Consider the following 20,272-nt stretch of genomic DNA (forward strand, 5'->3'; position numbering starts at 1 on the left):
TATGGAATTACCTGTTTTGTATAATATATTATTTTTATATTTTTCTGATTATTTTAAAATACCCAATATACGTAACAAAATATTCTGAAATATTTCATTGTTTATTAATCTGTCCTATTAGATGAAATTTCCTTTTAGAGCTAAGCTAGAGCAAGAGGCAAAATAAGATGAATTACTCAAGTTACAAAAGGATTAATAAAGCAATACAAAATTAATAGTTTTATTAAAAAAACAGCTGTAATATTATTAATAAAATAGACGTAACATTAAAAATAACAATAAATAGTAAATATCACTGATCGCAGGTGGGTATGTTGACCACGAAGAAGACGTTCAGTTCCACCAGACACGCTACCACTATGAATGCCATGTAGATCAATAAACATGTTAGCCCAACCTTCCAATCGAGTCTGAAAAGTAATTTTTAAATTAATACTCATCTAATTCATGCATTAAAGGAAAATAGGTCATGATTAGGGAGCGGATTTTATGCTAAATGCATATTGCATGCATATTTCGCATATTTGAACACTTTACTAAATTTTGTATATTTTTAAAGAAACATGCATATTTTATGCATATTTAAAAACATTTAAGTCAAAAAAAAATTTAATTTTTTAACTCGACACAAAATATTTCCCCGCACAGGCTGTCGTATCTATTAATTCGAGAACTACCTGAAGAGAGACGGTTCATTCATTGCCTTCTCATTTTTTCTTAGAAAATAGCTGATCTTTACACAAAGTACTTATAGTGCTTATAGAACGCCGTTATAAAATGATTGTAGGATGTTAAAATGATGAAGGATGGTTTACCGGGAAATCCGAATTTTCTTTACTTTTATTATATTTAGTACAATTTGTATCCCAATTTAGTAGGTACCTATAATTCTGGTGATTCTTTAAATCCCCTATTGTTAAGAGAATTTACACATTTAACCATAGATTTACGATTTTCTAACGGAAATTGAAATATTCATGCTTTAGATCAGATCCCGTCTTTAAACGACTTTAAAACTTTGGAGGACATATATACGAAGTTTTTAATGGAAATTTTGAAATTGATTTTGGTGCAGAATTTTCGTCTTTAACAAGTTATTTTAATGCGCCCCAATTACTTCTGTTGATATTGAAAGGAGTTTTTCAAGTTATAAAAATATTTTATCTGATCAAAGAAAATGTTTCCTCGTGAAAAATTTGGAAAAACACATTGTAGTGAATTATAATCGAAGATATATACAGGGTGTCCAGAAACTCTACCGACAAACGAAGATAGAAGATTCCTCATGTAATTTTAAGTCATTTTAACCCAATTCATCTAGTCCGAAAATGCTTCCTAAGGGAGCTAGAGCTCTTTGAAGATGGCGTCTTGTAATTAGTTTTTCTTAAATACCTCCAGAACACTTCTATTTAGAAAAATGAAAATTGCTACGCATATTTATCTTCCAGAGATAAATCGATTACATTTATTGTGAACTTCTAGCACCGGTCATAGGCGTCCGTTTTAGGTAGGGCAACGGTTATTTTATCGCATAACTTTTTTTTTGTCTTTATCTTTTAAGCATTTTTGATACTAGATTATTATATTGTAAGATATTCTAGTACTAAGAGGTACTCTTGATTTAAGTCGGTAGGACACACCGTTTTCTAGAAAAATCGATTTGAAAATTTTTCGTTTTTTTAATTTGAAAAAAAATTGAAAAAAAAAATAAAAATCACGGTGCAATTTACCAATTTATATCAAGAGTAACTTTTAGTACTAGAATACCTCATAATTTAATAATCTAAAGTCAAAAATTCTTAAAAATTAAAGACAACAAAGTTATGCGACAAAATAACCTTTGACCTACCCAAAACGGACGCCTATGACCGGTACTAGAAATTCGCAATTAATGAAATCGATTTATCTCTGGAATATAAATAAACGTACCAGTTCTCGCTTTTCTAAATGGTTTTTTTTTGAAATTTTTTTTTGGAAATTCAATAACGAAAAATTTTCAAATCGATTTTTCTAGAAAACGGTGTGTTTTACCGACTTAAAGCAAGAGTACCTTTTAGTACTATTATACCTCATGATTTAATAATCCAGTGTCAAAAATGCTTCAAAGTTAAGGACATAAAAGTTATGCTATAAAATAACCGTTGCCCTACCCAAAAGGGACGCCTATGACTGGTACTAGAAGTTCACAATAATTGTGATCGATTTATCTCTGGAAGATAAATATGCGTACTAATTTTCATTTTTCTAAATAAACGCGTTCTGGAGTTATTTAAGAAAAACTAATTACAAGACGCCATCTTCAAAGAGCTCTAGCTCCCTTAGGAAGCATTTTCGGACTAAAAGAATTGGATAAAATTAACATGAAGTAAAACTCCCTAGTGTAGTTGGTATATTTAATAAAAATTATAAAAATTTTTAAAAATCCAAACGGATTACGTTCAAAACGTTTTCGGACTTATCAGTCCATCATCAGTGAACCTAAAAGTAAGTAATCTCACTTAGTAAAATTGAAAAGGGTGAAATTTTGAATGTTAAAAATTGAAAAGTGTGGTTACGATTACTTACTCTCTGTCCTTGCTAAATAGCCACAATGCCAAACACTGGTCAAGATGTATGTTCTAACTACATGGTGAAATCTGATCTACAATTTGGCTTACATTGGATGCCAACGGATTAGTACTAGGAACATGATGCTCTACTCCATTAATTAAGAGATTTTTTTATATAATTAGGTCTACATTGAACTACGTTTAGTCTGTCAATGATTTAGAAGGAAGTTGTAATACTTCAAATGTCAGTAACATTGACATCCAGGAAAGGGAATTTTTAAGGTATTAACCAAGGTCAAGATCCAATGTGGTTACGGAACTTTAAGTTTAAGACTGTGTTGGAATTTTAATTTTTAATATTAGAATTTAAAATTTACTATTTTTATAAAAATATTACAACCATTACCATAAACTTGACTATAAAATTAAATTTGATCGAACTTATTGTCATAATATGGTAATGAAAACAAAATGTAGGATAGAATTATTGGTTAATGAAAGTTAATAATTTTTTTGGCCTAAAATAGCCTTGTGGGTGAAAGTTAAAACGTTGAAGTGATACAACCGTTGTTTAGTGTGTATAGAAATATAAATTTGTTAACTGTAATGTTGGTTGTATAAGTCTAGTAAGATATTGATTCTGTATGAAATTAACCAATTAAAAAAATTTTTTTGGTGAGAATTGGGGTAACTGATATAAGATTGTTAAGTGAAAAATATAAATAATTGACGGGATGTGAAAATGTGTTAGTTATAGTCAAAAATATAGGAAGTATTATAACATTATGCATATAAAAGAAAATGAAATTATTTGATTGTTAAATTAAAACTAAGTTGATAAAATGTGTAAATGAACAAAAGATTCAAAAGAAGTGCGTCAACCGGATGCACAAGACACAAACTGTATTTGGAAAATAATTAAAAGTTAAAAATAGTAAAATAAGAATAAAGTTGTAAAGTTAGAGATTAGAGTGGCTAGAAAGATAGATGCAACATATTAAAATTTTTGAATTTTTAAGAAAAAATGTTTTTTAAAAAAGAAGAAAAATGAAAAATAAAAGAAAAAGAAAGAGAAAAATAAACTAAAAAGGAAAAAGGACCTGTATGAAAAAGGAAGAATTAAATGAATAGCGTAGTAAAACATTTTGAAAAGATCAAGGAACGAAGTAAAGACCCAAGCGGCGAATAGACAAATAGATAAGGTCAATGATTTATGAAGGGAAAAGTAGGGTGAGAAAATGGCAAAGGGTGAATTAGTTGTGTTGGTGTTACTGGGGGTTGTAGAGTAAATGATTAGTATGAAAGGAGATTTTGGAAATAGAAGGAAGTGAAGTATGAAAAAGAATGAAAAAGAAGGTTAAGTTAAAGGTTTTATGGGTGAGGTCAGGAAAGTTGCTAAGAGTGAAGGATAAATTGAAAAAACAAGGAATTTAGGAAAAAAGTTGACGGTGAATGGGAGTAAAATTGCGATTAAGGGAGGTTTGTCTATTCACACAATTGGGACTGGACCTCAAGTCTCGGATAATCTCCAAATCCTCATACAAGTCCAATCGGAGTGTGTTTTTCTGCTGTATATTGTGCACCAACTGGACACCCTCAGGAATCTTAAGTTCATGTCTATTGACTTTAAGGTGATGTGAGAAGGAGGAAGTAGTATCTCTCTTACTATGTTCTAGGGATCTGGTGGCAAGAGATCTACAAGTTCTACCGATGTAGGTAGCATCACAATCTGAGCAAGAGAGTTTATATACACCACTACGGTTCATGTAGTTGATTGGATCCTTAGTATTGGTCAAACTCTTGTTAAGGGTGTTATTAACTTTAAAAGAAATTTTTATATTATCACAGGAGTTGGTAATAATGTATTTAACTCTTTCAGATAGATTAGGGTTATGGAAAGGCAATGAAGCATAAATCGGAGTTGTTGTAGATGAAGTAGAAGAAAAAGCTGACTGTTGAAGTAATCTGAGCTCTCTTTTATGTTGGAGTTTATTGATGATATCAGGGTCATAACCATTGTTTATAGCAATCTGTTTAATGATGTTTAATTCTTTGTTAAATTCTGTTGATGAAAGAGGAATAGAATTTAATCTGTGGATAAAACTACGGAATGAAGAAAGTTTGTGGGAAAGAGGATGATTAGATGATGAATGAATTACCTTATCTGTTTGAGTAGGTTTACGGTAGATCCCAAAGCTGAAATGGTCATCTAGTCTGGTGATAGAAAGGTCTAAGAAATTAATGGAGTTAGAAGTTTCTAGTTCCATAGTGAAAGTGATTTTTGGATGAATTTGATTTATTTTATGAAGTAAATTCTGTGCTGAGTTGGAATCGCCTGAGATCAGAAGTAAACAATCATCTACAAAACGGAACCAGTGTAAAATCTCAGTATTTTTTATGATATAGTTGGATTCTAAATGATCCATAAAAACATCAGCTAGGAACGGGGATAAGCAACTACCCATTGCTAGACCATCAGGTTGTTGGTAAAAGTTGTTATTGAAAACAAAGTAATCTTGAGATAGACAAATTTTGAGAATGTTTATGATAGACGAAGTGGTATTAGGGGTGATAGAGTTATTTAAAAGAAGTGAGTTAACCAGACTAATAGATTCATGTTTGGGTACTGAGGTAAATAAATTGCCAACATCAAAGGAAAGCATAGTAATATTCGGATTAAGATTAATAAGTTGAAGTTTTTCAACTAATTGGCGAGAATTCAAAACTGTAAATTGGGGAGTGAAGTTTATGAAGTTCTTGATAATTTTTAGAATGAATTTAGATAAAATAGAAACTGGGGTGTTTATAAAACTGACGACGGGACGGGTAGGAATGTCAACTTTGTGGATCTTTGGTAAACCGTATAACCTAGGGATCAATGGATTAGATGGAATTTTATTGTATGGTGCTTCATGTTCAGAGAAGAAATCAGAATATTGTTTTAAATTATTTTTCAATTTTGAAACAAAAGATTTAGATGGATCAACAGGAAGAAGGGTAAAATTATTGGTGTCAAGAAAGGAAGTGACTTTATCAATGTATAGTTGTTGTTCTAAAATAACAAGACAGTTGCCCTTATCTGCGTTACTAAAAACAAGTTGATGGTTTTTAATCTTATTTTTTATTGACTTTAAGGTGGATAAAAGAGAATTGGTTTTTTTAAGAGAAAAATTGGGAAATGTAGAAGTTGAAGAAATGTTGTTACTGTGGGCTGGATTAGGTGTAAGAGAAGAAGACGATGATGAATTGTTGTAATTAATAGAATGGTTATTGTTAGAAAGTTTATTTTTGAATTTATTGATGGTTTGGATACAAGAATTTCTGATAGAAGTTTTTTGTGTAAGAGAAATGGAAAGATTTTGAATGACTGTATCGGTCTCAATAGAAAGACTCTCAAGATCTTTGACAGATAAATTGGTGGGAATGGAGTGTTTGAGGCCGAGATTCAATAGTTTTAATTCATCATCGGAAAATTGAACTTTGGAAAGATTTTTGATTCTTGGATGGAATCGAAAATTGGAGAACTTATTCTTGTTTAAAGTTTTTTGTTGATCAGATCTAATCTTATTGTTAACCAAACGATGTAATTTATTATTGACTGTATTGAATTTAACTGTGCGAGAGTGATCAACCTTATCCTGAATGTCTGACATTAAAAAATTGATGTTAATATAACCTAAAGTATCAAGTAGAGAATCATATGTTACCTTAAGTTTACAATTGATGTAATTAAGCTTACTGTAGTGCTTACAAATTTCTTTCCTCAAAATTTTATTCTGAATGGAGATCCTGGTATTGGGATGTACATTATTGGATGTCTTAACTCTACAAAAGGTTGGAAAAACTTTATTGTGTAAACATCTTGAGATGAACCATATGTCCAGTTGAACATTGCTCCGCTGTGTGGCTAGTCGCAAGTACTCTAAAGCCAAATTGACCATACTGTCATATACAAAAATAAAACGGGATAATACCCGAAGGTTGGCTGTATATGACAGTATGGTCAATTTGGCTTTAGAGTACTTGCGACTAGCCACACAGCGGAGCAATGTTCAACTGGACATATGGTTCATCTCAAGATGTTTACACAATAAAGTTTTTCCAACCTTTTGTAGAGTTAAGACATCCAATAATGTACATCCCAATACCAGGATCTCCATTCAGAATAAAATTTTGAGGAAAGAAATTTGTAAGCACTACAGTAACCTTAATTACATCAATTGTAAACTTAAGGTAACATATGATTCTCTACTTGATACTTTAGGTTATATTAACATCAATTTTTTAATCTCAGACATTCAGGATAAGGTTGATCACTCTCGCACAGTTAAATTCAATACAGTCAATAATAAATTACAACGTTTGGTTAACAATAAGATTAGATCTGATCAACAAAAAACTTTAAACAAGAATAAGTTCTCCAATTTTCGATTCCATCCAAGAATCAAAAATCTTTCCAAAGTTCAATTTTCCGATGATGAATTAAAACTATTGAATCTCGGCCTCAAACACTCCATTCCCACCAATTTGTCTGTCAAAGATCTTGAGAGTCTTTCTATTGAGACCGATACAGTCATTCAAAATCTTTCCATTTCTCTTACACAAAAAACTTCTATCAGAAATTCTTGTATCCAAACCATCAATAAATTCAAAAATAAACTTTCTAACAATAACCATTCTATTAATTACAACAATTCATCATCGTCTTCTTCTCTTACACCTAATCCAGCCCACAGTAACAACATTTCTTCAACTTCTACATTTCCCAATTTTTCTCTTAAAAAAACCAATTCTCTTTTATCCACCTTAAAGTCAATAAAAAATAAGATTAAAAACCATCAACTTGTTTTTAGTAAAGCAGATAAGGGCAACTGTCTTGTTATTTTAGAACAACAACTATACATTGATAAAGTCACTTCCTTTCTTGACACCAATAATTTTACCCTTCTTCCTGTTGATCCATCTAAATCTTTTGTTTCAAAATTGAAAAATAATTTAAAACAATATTCTGATTTCTTCTCTGAACATGAAGCACCATACAATAAAATTCCATCTAATCCATTGATCCCTAGGTTATACGGTTTACCAAAGATCCACAAAGTTGACATTCCTATCCGTCCCGTCGTCAGTTTTATAAACACCCCAGTTTCTATTTTATCTAAATTCATTCTAAAAATTATCAAGAACTTCATAAACTTCACTCCCCAATTTACAGTTTTGAATTCTCGCCAATTAGTTGAAGAACTTCAACTTATTAATCTTAATCCGAATATTACTATGCTTTCCTTTGATGTTAGCAATTTATTTACCTCAGTACCCAAACATGAATCTATTAGTCTGGTTAACTCACTTCTTTTAAATAACTCTATCACCCCTAATACCACTTCGTCTATCATAAACATTCTCAAAATTTGTCTATCTCAAGATTACTTTGTTTTCAATAACAACTTTTACCAACAACCTGATGGTCTAGCAATGGGTAGTTGCTTATCCCCGTTCCTAGCTGATGTTTTTATGGATCATTTAGAATCCAATTATATCATAAAAAATACTGAGATTTTACACTGGTTCCGTTTTGTAGATGATTGTTTACTTCTGATCTCAGGCGATTCCAACTCAGCACAGAATTTACTTCATAAAATAAATCAAATTCATCTAAAAATCACTTTCACTATGGAACTAGAAACTTCTAACTCCATTAATTTCTTAGACCTTTCTATCACCAGACTAGATGACCATTTCAGCTTTGGGATCTACCGTAAACCTACTCAAACAGATCAGGTAATTCATTCATCATCTAATCATCCTCTTTCCCACAAACTTTCTTCATTCCGTAGTTTTATCCACAGATTAAATTCTATTCCTCTTTCATCAACAGAATTTAACAAAGAATTAAACATCATTAAACAGATTGCTATAAACAATGGTTTTGACCCTGATATCATCAATAAACTCCAACATAAAAGAGAGCTCAGATTACTTCAACAGTCAGCTTTTTCTTCTACTTCATCTACAACAACTCCGATTTATGCTTCATTGCCTTTCCATAACCCTAATCTATCTGAAAGAGTTAAATGCATTATTACCAACTCCTGTGATAATATAAAAATTTCTTTTAAAGTTAATAACACCCTTAACAAGAGTTTGACCAATACTAAGGATCCAATCAACTACATGAACCGTAGTGGTGTATATAAACTCTCTTGCTCAGATTGTGATGCTACCTACATCGGTAGAACTTGTAGATCTCTTGCCACCAGATCCCTAGAACATAGTAAGAGAAATACTACTTCCTCCTTCTCACATCACCTTAAAGTCAATAGACATGACCTTAAGATTCCTGAGGGTGTCCAGTTGGTGCACAATATACAGCAGAAAAACACACTCCGATTGGACTTGTATGAGGATTTGGAGATTATCCGAGACTTGAGGTCCAGTCCCAATTGTGTGAATAGACAAACCTCCCTTAATCGCAATTTTACTCCCATTCACCATCAACTTTTTTCCTAAATTCCTTGTTTTTTCAATTTATCCTTCACTCTTAGCAACTTTCCTGACCTCACCCATAAAACCTTTAACTTAACCTTCTTTTTCATTCTTTTTCATACTTCACTTCCTTCTATTTCCAAAATCTCCTTTCATACTAATCATTTACTCTACAACCCCCAGTAACACCAACACAACTAATTCACCCTTTGCCATTTTCTCACCCTACTTTTCCCTTCATAAATCATTGACCTTATCTATTTGTCTATTCGCCGCTTGGGTCTTTACTTCGTTCCTTGATCTTTTCAAAATGTTTTACTACGCTATTCATTTAATTCTTCCTTTTTCATACAGGTCCTTTTTCCTTTTTAGTTTATTTTTCTCTTTCTTTTTCTTTTATTTTTCATTTTTCTTCTTTTTTAAAAAACATTTTTTCTTAAAAATTCAAAAATTTTAATATGTTGCATCTATCTTTCTAGCCACTCTAATCTCTAACTTTACAACTTTATTCTTATTTTACTATTTTTAACTTTTAATTATTTTCCAAATACAGTTTGTGTCTTGTGCATCCGGTTGACGCACTTCTTTTGAATCTTTTGTTCATTTACACATTTTATCAACTTAGTTTTAATTTAACAATCAAATAATTTCATTTTCTTTTATATGCATAATGTTATAATACTTCCTATATTTTTGACTATAACTAACACATTTTCACATCCCGTCAATTATTTATATTTTTCACTTAACAATCTTATATCAGTTACCCCAATTCTCACCAAAAAAATTTTTTTAATTGGTTAATTTCATACAGAATCAATATCTTACTAGACTTATACAACCAACATTACAGTTAACAAATTTATATTTCTATACACACTAAACAACGGTTGTATCACTTCAACGTTTTAACTTTCACCCACAAGGCTATTTTAGGCCAAAAAAATTATTAACTTTCATTAACCAATAATTCTATCCTACATTTTGTTTTCATTACCATATTATGACAATAAGTTCGATCAAATTTAATTTTATAGTCAAGTTTATGGTAATGGTTGTAATATTTTTATAAAAATAGTAAATTTTAAATTCTAATATTAAAAATTAAAATTCCAACACAGTCTTAAACTTAAAGTTCCGTAACCACATTGGATCTTGACCTTGGTTAATACCTTAAAAATTCCCTTTCCTGGATGTCAATGTTACTGACATTTGAAGTATTACAACTTCCTTCTAAATCATTGACAGACTAAACGTAGTTCAATGTAGACCTAATTATATAAAAAAATCTCTTAATTAATGGAGTAGAGCATCATGTTCCTAGTACTAATCCGTTGGCATCCAATGTAAGCCAAATTGTAGATCAGATTTCACCATGTAGTTAGAACATACATCTTGACCAGTGTTTGGCATTGTGGCTATTTAGCAAGGACAGAGAGTAAGTAATCGTAACCACACTTTTCAATTTTTAACATTCAAAATTTCACCCTTTTCAATTTTACTAAGTGAGATTACTTACTTTTAGGTTCACTGATGATGGACTGATAAGTCCGAAAACGTTTTGAACGTAATCCGTTTGGATTTTTAAAAATTTTTATAATTTTTATTAAATATACCAACTACACTAGGGAGTTTTACTTCATGTTAATTTTATTTAACTAGATGGTATACAGCCAACCTTCGGGTATTATCCCGTTTTATTTTTTTTTTTTAAAGAATTGGGTTAAAATCTCTTAAATTTATATGAGGAATCTCCTGTCTTCGTTTGTGGGTAGAGTTTCTGGACACCCTGTATAGTGATATTGTTGTTTTATTTTAAATAGGTAACTATTGGTATCAGTTTTTGTAAAAAATGTGAATAAATTGCATTGTATAAAAAATAACGATTTTATTTGAAAGATAATAAATAAGATTGCCGCCCCCTGTAAAAGAACCCCCTAGAATAGAATAGAACAGAAAATTTGTGGTTTCTCGAAATGCGCATTTTTGAATTTTTGTGCATATCTTGCGCATATTTCGTAATTTTTTACTGCATATATATGCGAATATTTCATCAAAATTGATCGCATATAAATCCGCTCCCTAGTCATGATGTTATTATTTTGAAAAAATCTTTCAACTTTTATCTAATAATAATTAAAGTATAAAAATATTTCTTAACAGCATACAGAGTGAGTTTTATGTATGGTACACTTCAAATATTTTAGAAACGGCTTGCACGGTTTTTATAGGTTTTAGTTTTTAAGGGTCTCGTGATGCGGCCGATATTATGGTGGTATTTACGTTGTTGTCAGATCTTGCGTTTTTCTGGAAATCTAATGAAATGACTTATTTCAAATGGAGTACTCTATATATTTTCATTTTGCCTATACTTAAATTCCGTAATTTCGGAGTTATTGAAAATGAGTTATTAAAAAATTATAAATATATTATAAATAAATATATTCGGAGTTATTAAAAAATTATAAATATATTATAAATATATATATATATATATATATATATATATATATATATATATATATATATATATATATATATATATCGGTTTTAAAACGTTCTCCTACGTCTTCCGATGCCTAGTCGCCATTCACTTCGGTCCATCCAAAGGTCTTCATCCAATTCTCTTTCTCTCATTTCTCGATTTATGCCTTCTCTCCAACTCAGGCGGGGTCTTCCTCTTTTTCGTCTACCATGAGGGGTCCACGTTAGGATTTGTTTCGGGAGTCGTTCTTCGGACATTCTTTGTACGTGTCCATACCATCTAAGCTGTTTGGTACTAATGTCATCTACTATTGTGTGTTTCACATTCATTATTTCCCTAATTCTGTTGTTGGTTACCCTTTCTAATCTTGATTTTCCTGCTGAGCGCCTCCAGAAATCCATTTCTGTTGCTTCAAGTTTTCTCTTGTATCTTTCTTTTATTTGCCATACTTCACTGCTGTAAGTGATTATACTCTTAACAATTGTATTGTATATTCTATGTTTGTTGTTGTTTGATATTGACTGGTCCCAGAGGATGCTATTAAGAAGGGTAATTGCTTTTCTTCCCTGGTTGTTTCTTTCTTCTATCGTCCGGTCTACGCTTCCTTCTTGTGTGATGGTCATACCAAGGTATTTATATGCGTCGCAATGTTTAATAATTTCGCCATTCCCCAGTGTAAGGTCCTGCTGTGTCCCACCGATACACATATATTCGGTCTTCTTTATGTTTATTTCCAAACCACCTTTTTTGTACTCCTCTATTAATTTCCTTGTCATATATTCTATATCATCGTAGTCTTGCGCTAGTACAAGTTGGTCGTCTGCAAATGACAAAGTGTATATTGTATTGTTGCTGATCGGTAATCCCATGTTTTTGCATTTGCGTTTCCAAAGTTTTAGAGTTTGTTCGAGGTAGATCTTAAATAATGTCGGTGAAAGGCAGCACCCTTGTTTTAGGCCTTTGCTAATTTGGAATCCTCTCGATAGCCTGCTTCCAACTTTCACCCTTGATGCAGTTTTGGTATACAATTGTTTCGTCGCTGTTATTAAATTTGCGCTTATATTGGTTTTCTCTAATGCTTCCCATAGTTTGTTTTGTGGGATGCTATCATACGCTTTTCTTAAGTCCACATATAACAGATGCACCTCCTGGTTGACGGCCAGTTTCTTCTCAATAATCTGTGTAATACAAAACAGATGGTCAACCGTTGATCTCCCTGCCCTGAATCCTGCCTGTTCTTCAGCTTCTATATCTTTATATTCGTTTTCGATTTTATTTTTAATCAGTTTTCCGTATATTCGGCTGATCGAGTTCGTTACAGCGATGCCTCTGTAGTTGTCACATTGATCCCGTCTGCCTTTTTTATGTATGGTGGATATCCATGATGTCTTCCATTCTTCTGGGATTTCCGCTCCGTTGATGCATCTTTGAAAGAGTTTAGCCAGGTTTTCATATAATTTTGTTGTGCCATATTTTATTAGTTCAGCTGGTATGTTCCCTGGTCCTGGTGCTTTGTTATTTTTTAAGAACTTACATACTTCTTCTACTTCTTTTGTTGTTACCCGTAATGGTGAGGCTAAGATATTTACATTGCTGGTATCACTGTTATTTAAAAATTCCGCTCTGTCCTCATTTAGGAGTTTTTCAAAATATTCGTCCCATTGATCCGGTGTGATTGCTGATATTATATCTCTTTTCTTTTCCTGTCGTAGCGATTTTAATACTTTCCAACTTTCTGTACTTCTCCGTCCTCCTAAATGTGTGTTATAAATATTATAAATATAAATTATATTATATAAAATGGTAAATATATAAGAAATTATAAATATCAATTTTTTCGGCCGAAGCAGACATTATTTTAAGTTCTTTGAATCATCGTGAACAAAAAAGGTCTTTTATAATTTTTCTCTAAAGTTGATCGTTTCGAGTTATAAACCATTTTCTGCTTATAAAAGACTAAAAAAAAAAAGTAGGTAACAAATATAATTTGTAAAATTAGGTACAAAGTGCCTACATATATTCAAGTTCAAACCTTGTTCTATCAGCACTCCATAATACTTATTGGCAATGTTTATTCTAAAACATTGTTTTTTGATTATCAATGAAGCAGTTTGAACTTAAATATAGGCACTTCTTAATATCAAAAATTATGTTGTACTTGTATTTTTGAGCCTTGAAAATCATCCTTTTTCGTTTTTTTTTAGATTTAAAATGAAACTTTTGAGAGAAATTACAAAAGATCTTTCTTATTCCCAGTGATCCAGAGACTCTAAAATAATGTCTACTAGGGCCGAAGATAGTATATTGTACAAGTGAGAAAAAAGACATATTTCTCACGACCGCAGAAGTTTGTTGAAAATCAAGCGAGGTACAAGATAATTCCCGGTAAGTTTTGTTTTAACACATTTTGTTTGACAACATGAATTATTGTGTTTGTATTGTGCATGTTACCAGAACGGATATCATATTTATGTATGGAAAACCGGCGGAGAATGAGTGAGAAAAATTATTTCTTACTGCAATGGCTAACTTTTCTCACTGCGTGAGAAATTTTTCGATTTGAATGTATGTAAGTAGTGAGAGAACTTGCACATTGTATAGCATCCATGGAAAATATTGATTTTATAGTTTGTTTTAATTTTTTTTAATAAATGTGGTAATCATTTTCAAATTACGCCGCTTTTGAGATAATTAAGGCGTTCCATATGATATAAAACTCACTTTTCTGTATAGTGTAGGTATAATTTATAATAATTTTCACCTGATAGTACTTTAATTCTGGCAATTTTGTATATGTAGCATTTAGTTGACTTACCGGAAACTTATAATTGTGAGTAAGTCAGTTTTTATTTTTCTCACCTCTAGGCTATTGATTATGTTCAAAATAAGAGAGCTAAAAGGAACTACAATGTTAACGGGATTTTATTGTCTCATATGGTCAATGGATCTCTAAATTTGAAAAAACCGCGGAGTGGGTGCGTCACCATGCTCTATACCATACCGATACCATTTAAATTGGTGCGTTTTTGAGAAAGGGGTGAATTAGTCCCTAGGCACAGGGTGAGTTAGGGTGAGTTCTATGCACTGTTGGTACAAAGCCGTCTACAGAAAAATTGTTCCAGGTTAAATTTATTATCAAAATATCACATTATAAAGTCAAAAATAATACTTTTTTACAAAAATATGTTCAAAAAAGAAGCAAGAAAAAAACATGAAAACACTTTCTCTTTAAAATGACGTTTAGTAGAGGTCTCTGGGATTTATGGTTTCCGAAATATGATTTTTCTAAATTCGCCCCTCACATCATTTTTGGGCCATTTTCCCCATTATTTCGCAAACATAGTTCTTTATCTTTTTTCTACGCATTTCTAGGTACATGAGATAGTACATTTCTTACAAAGAGGAATCAATTACCTTTGAAATGGTCGATTGTATAAGGCTGTACGACTATTTTTAAGAAAGTTGTGCTTTTTCAAGGTTTTATATATATTTAATGATTTTTGATATTTCTTATGATTATTTTTTTAATTTCTTATTATGCCTTTTTTCTTGTACATTTAGGTATATACATTATGGAATAAAAAAAGTTTATTTTCTTTACTTTAAAATAGTGTATTGCAAAAAATTCTATATAATTCTAAAGTAATTTTAAAATTTTTAATTTTTTTCAATTAGAAGAACATAATTGCATATAATAACATCATTTTTAATTCCAAATACCTTTTCTTAATAACACTTTTCTATATTGTGAAATATAAAGTTACTTTACTCCTAAGCAAAATTCATATTTTTTAACATACCTCGTACACTATTGATAAAATTTTTGTATCTTAGGATTGCATCTTAGGTTTTAGACTATGTAGAGCAATCTATAGGGAAAAACTTTTTTCATAAGGTTAATAATAAAAAAAATTTCCATATGGTTCCAACTTAGTGGGACCTATTGCATGTGTATATGTGACACTTTGAAAAGGCATATCTTGTTAAAAAATAGTCATAGAACTTTTTGTAATACACCATTTTAAAGTACAGAAAATAAGCTTTCTTTTTTTTTTGTACAATGTATATAAATAAATGTATAAGAAAAAAAGGCATAATGAGAAATTAATACAATAATCATAAGAAATATCAAAAATCATTAAAAGTATAAAATTTTGAAAAATCATATCTTGCTCTAATCGTACGGCTTACTACAGTAAACCATTTCAAAGGTAACTCACTTCTCTTTAAATGTACCACTGCATATACCTAGAAATGGTTAGAAAAAAGTTTAAGAACAAATTGAAAGTTATTTATGAAACAGTTCGTGAAGTATGCTTTCTGCGAACGCACGCGATTTTTAAAGTAGGAGCGACAACGAAGCGAGTGCTATACATCGCGTAAATTCGAAAAAAGTACTTCACGCACAGTTTCATACAATATTTTATCTATGATGAACAAATAAAAATACTGTAACTCTTCGTCACTGGAATTCATTTCTATTCTACAATTTTTAGAACTTTGACATTTAAAAACCTTAACTACTTTCAAACCACAAAACTGTCAAAAATTTTGTTGTAAGTCATTGCTCATATTGTCATCACCATGACAAGGCGAAAGTTAGGGATATTTGATTATATGAAAGTGTGCCTAAAAACCCATTGAAAGTGTGCGAAAAAGTAAATCCCATTTAAAATACATTGTTACTTCACGCACACTTTAAACCCCTCACGCACTGCTATCTATAATGGCAGTTTTCACAAACTAAAAACTTATACATAATATGACCTAGAGTAGATAAAATCCTTTTTCGGAAACTATAAATCCTAGAGACTTTTGTCTAACGTCATTTTATAGAGGAAGGAAGGTAGTTATTTTTCACTGTAGTAATACCATACTTTTATCCTTGTGGAAAGAAGTTATGGGGCAAAAAACAAAATTGCCTTCTTTCGTGTTTTTTGCTTTTCTTTTGAATATATTTTTGTAAAAAAATATTTTGGAATTTAAAATGTGATACTTTGATAGTAAACTTAACCTGGAACAATTTTCTTGTAGATGTGTTTGTACCAAAAGTGCATAGAACTCACCCTAATTCGCCCTGTGCGAATATATTTTCGTTTCTTCCTTTTTCTTTTCTTTTGAATATATTTTTGTAAAAAAAAATATTTTGGAATTTAAAATGTGATAATTTGATAGTAAATTTAACCTGGAACAATTTTCCTGTAGATGTGTTTGTACCAAAAGTGCATATAACTCACCCTAATTCGCCCTGTGCCTAGGAACTAATTCACCGCTTTCTCAAAAACGCACCCCTTTAAACGGTAGAACTCCGCGGTTTTTTATATTTAAAGGTCTATTGACTACGAAACAATAAAACCCCGTTAGAGTCCTGTCGCCAGGGGAGGTACAACGGCCTCCTTAATTCAGATGGACTTACCCAAGTTGTTTTATGTATTTTGGCCCGTAGAACACGAATTTTTTTGGTAACAGTCGATCCCGATATCGATAAGATTGTTATAAACAAAGAACTTGAGGAATCACATAAGAGCGATTTTTCGCAAAACAAAACATTTTTTTGTATTTTTTGGGTGATTCTCTACAAAAAATGGTCATACAAGTTCTTTCGTAGGACGTAGGATGCATGGTTTTCGAGATAAACGCGGTTAAACTTTCAAAAAATCGAAAAAGTGCAATTTTTGAACCCGAATAACTTTTGTTTAAAAAATAAAATAGCAATTCTGCTTACTGCATTTGAAAGTTTAAGTCAAATTCTATTGGTTTTGATTATTTGCATTGCTAAAAATTAAGTTTTTATTTGTTAAACAAAGCCATAATCACATAGTGTTTCCCGTGCCCAATGCATGCGTTTTAATGTACGTAATCTACGTAGAAATTGTATGTATGCGCGCCTACTCGTTCGATTTCAAATGAGAAATGCATTGAAAATATCATTCAATCACTATGTGTTTATAGCTTTGTTTAACAATAAAAAAATTAATTTTTAGCAATGAAAGTAATCAAAACCGATAGAATTTGACTTGAAGTTTCAAATGCGGTAAGCAGAATTGCTATTTTATTTTTCAATCAAAAGTTATTAGGGTTCAAAAATTGCAATTTTTCGATTTTTTGAAAGTTCAACCGCGTTTATGTCGAAAACTATGCATCCTACGAAAAAACTTGTAAAAACATTTTTTGGTTAGTATGACCCAAAAAATACAAAAAAATGTTTTGTTTTGTGAAAAATTGCTGTTATGTGATTCCTCAAGTTCTTTGTTTATAACAATCTTATCGACATCCGGATCGACTGTTACCCAAAAAATTCGTGTTCTACGGGTCAAAATAGATAAAAAAGCTTGGGTAAGTCCATCTGAATTAAGGAGGCCGTTGTACCCCCACTGGCGACAGGACTATTAACGTTGTAGTTCCTTTCTAAAATACATAATCAATAGCTTACTAAAATACAAACTGTTTAAAAGGAAATGAAATTTTTGTGTACTTATTCCATATTTATATAATACCTCTAATTTTATTCAGTTTTCTGAATAAATCAAACTTTTTGGTAGTCTTTAGCACTCAACATAGCGATACAGCAATACATTAAATCGCTGAAAGCAATATTTTTGTGCTGGTGTAAGATTAAAAAAAAAAGTTAAGTAGGGACCAACGGTGACAAGTAGTAGCTAGTAAGATAATCTATTTTCATACATATTCTTCTTCTTCTTCTTCTTCTTCTTCTTCTTCTTTTTCTTCTTCTTCTTCCTCTTCTTCTTCTTCTTCTTCTTTTGGCATAATAACCCTGGATGGGTCTTTGCCTGTCTGGTTGTGTCCTTCCATTCAGATCTCTCTTGTTCCCCTCTCCGCCATTGTCTTAAATTCATGGTTTTCAGGTCGTCTTCCGCGTCATCCAACCATCTCGTCCTGGGCCTTCCTTTGTCGTTTTTGTGTCTTCCTGTCGCTGACCATGCCCCAGCCATGACAGTCTTTGACTTTTCACAAATCTTACAATAGCATACACTTCATTCAGTTCATTAACCTCGTCGTTTCTCCTGGTTCTCCGTGTGCAGTCTTCCTCTTGCACCGGGCCATATACTTTTCTCAGTATCTTTCTATCGAATGTCCTGAGTTGGGCTTCATCTTTTTTCGTCATTACCCAGGTTTCACAACCATAGGTTACTACGGGTCTAATCAAGGTTATGTAGATGGTCATTTTAGTTTTTTTTTTGTCTAATAATTTCGATGTCATCAATCTTTTATTAGCATAGTATGTACAATTTTCACTGGAAATACTTGCATTAATTTCGCTACTTACGGAATTCTTCTGATTGATTTCTGTGCCCAGATATGCCCAGTTTCCATTAGTCGTGTTTTGCTTCTACTAATAATGGCGACATCGTCTGCATCTGCAGTAATTTGTACTGTTTTGGTATTTATATTGCCGGTTACATTGGTTTTTCTGATGACTGCCTCAAGAACTAGGTTGAACAGTAGGGTGGGCCGAAAAAATATTTTTTTATCCGATTGAAACGGGGTAGGTTTTAAAAGTTGCATTTTGGGTCCTAAAAGAAAACTGCAAAATATGTTTGCTGAAAAAAAATATCTTCAGTCTGCGCATTTGACTTAAAATTTCAGTTTTTTTGGTAAAAAGTAACTTTTTGGAAATAATTTTGTACACATTAAGAAATGAGCTAGAATGACCGGGTAGCGTTATATATGTTTGTTAACACTAATAGAATAACCCCAAACAGTTTCATTTGTCTTATGCAACATCTTCAGTGTGCGCAAGAACCACCAATTTACGTGATTTTACGTTTTCTAATATTTGAAGTCTAGTTGTTTTGAAAAGTTTGCAGTCAGCTTTTTTCTGTACATTTATCGACGAAAATATATCATCATTTATGCAACTCTTCGCTAGTTCACAATGAACTACCCAGGACTCACCACGAGGAGGTGGTTGCTTGTCGAGTCCCACCCTTCCACCCAACCATGACAGCACGTTGTTCTTTTTGCTTAGGCTTTGAACTCTTTCTTAGAGTCAAACTTAGGCCGTATTGTTCTGTCAGTCTAGTTCTGATTATTTCATCCTTTTCTTTTCATCGCACACTTGTAGTGCTGATCGTGTGACTTCTTTTACTGCTCTTTCGACAGCTTAAGTATGTGTCGGTAATTTTCCCAGCACACCTAATTTTCCCAGCACACCTTCTGCAAGAATATCTGACACGCTGTCAACCAATATTCTGTTGAGGTCCTCTTCTGATAGATGCATGGTAACAGGGGGCTCAGTTACATCCATAAACTGCCATTCAATTAAATCTATATATTCTTTGGCAGAAAAATTTATTTTAGGAATTTCAAAAAGTCGAACTTTTTCTCTGTCGTTTTTTCTTCTGGCTTTTAATATTCGTCTGATCGCAAGCTGACGAATGTGTCCCCTGTCATCGAAGAGCATTGCCACAAGCATATTTGTGGGGTGTGCGAAGTATGCATTATTTTGAATGCACTTATGAATCACTTTCTTTTGTTCGTGTAACATATATGATGAAAAGTCCAGCATTTTCCAAAGGCTGCTTGAACCATCCTTCAGTTTGTGATTGCATTTGATAGTGAACCAGCTTGGAGCATAAACTAAGGCAACATATTTGGCTAAATCTTTCAACTGATCTGATGGTGAACTAGATGCAATGTACAATCGGAGTACACGATTGGCAGTTGTCACCCACCGTGCATGATTCAACTTTCCAGGACTTCTATCCCCAGATCCTGGTGGTGATTCTCC

The 20,272-nt window shown here is 31.9% G+C and overlaps 1 protein-coding gene across 1 annotated transcript in view; it reads right to left on the reverse strand.

The window, feature by feature from the left end:
• Positions 1 to 206: 206 nt before the first annotated feature.
• Positions 207 to 20,272, reverse strand: part of LOC114327734 (sodium/potassium/calcium exchanger 3) — a gene marked incomplete in the record, with an annotated part of 139,661 nt that continues 119,595 nt past the window's right edge. Inside the window, 1 exon segment of the mRNA XM_050657506.1 lies at positions 207 to 410. Coding sequence (XP_050513463.1) covers positions 293 to 410 — 118 coding nt within the window.

The sequence above is a fragment of the Diabrotica virgifera genome, chromosome 1 (genome assembly GCF_917563875.1).
Source record: "Diabrotica virgifera virgifera chromosome 1, PGI_DIABVI_V3a".
Classification (NCBI taxonomy): Eukaryota; Metazoa; Arthropoda; class Insecta; order Coleoptera; family Chrysomelidae; genus Diabrotica; species Diabrotica virgifera.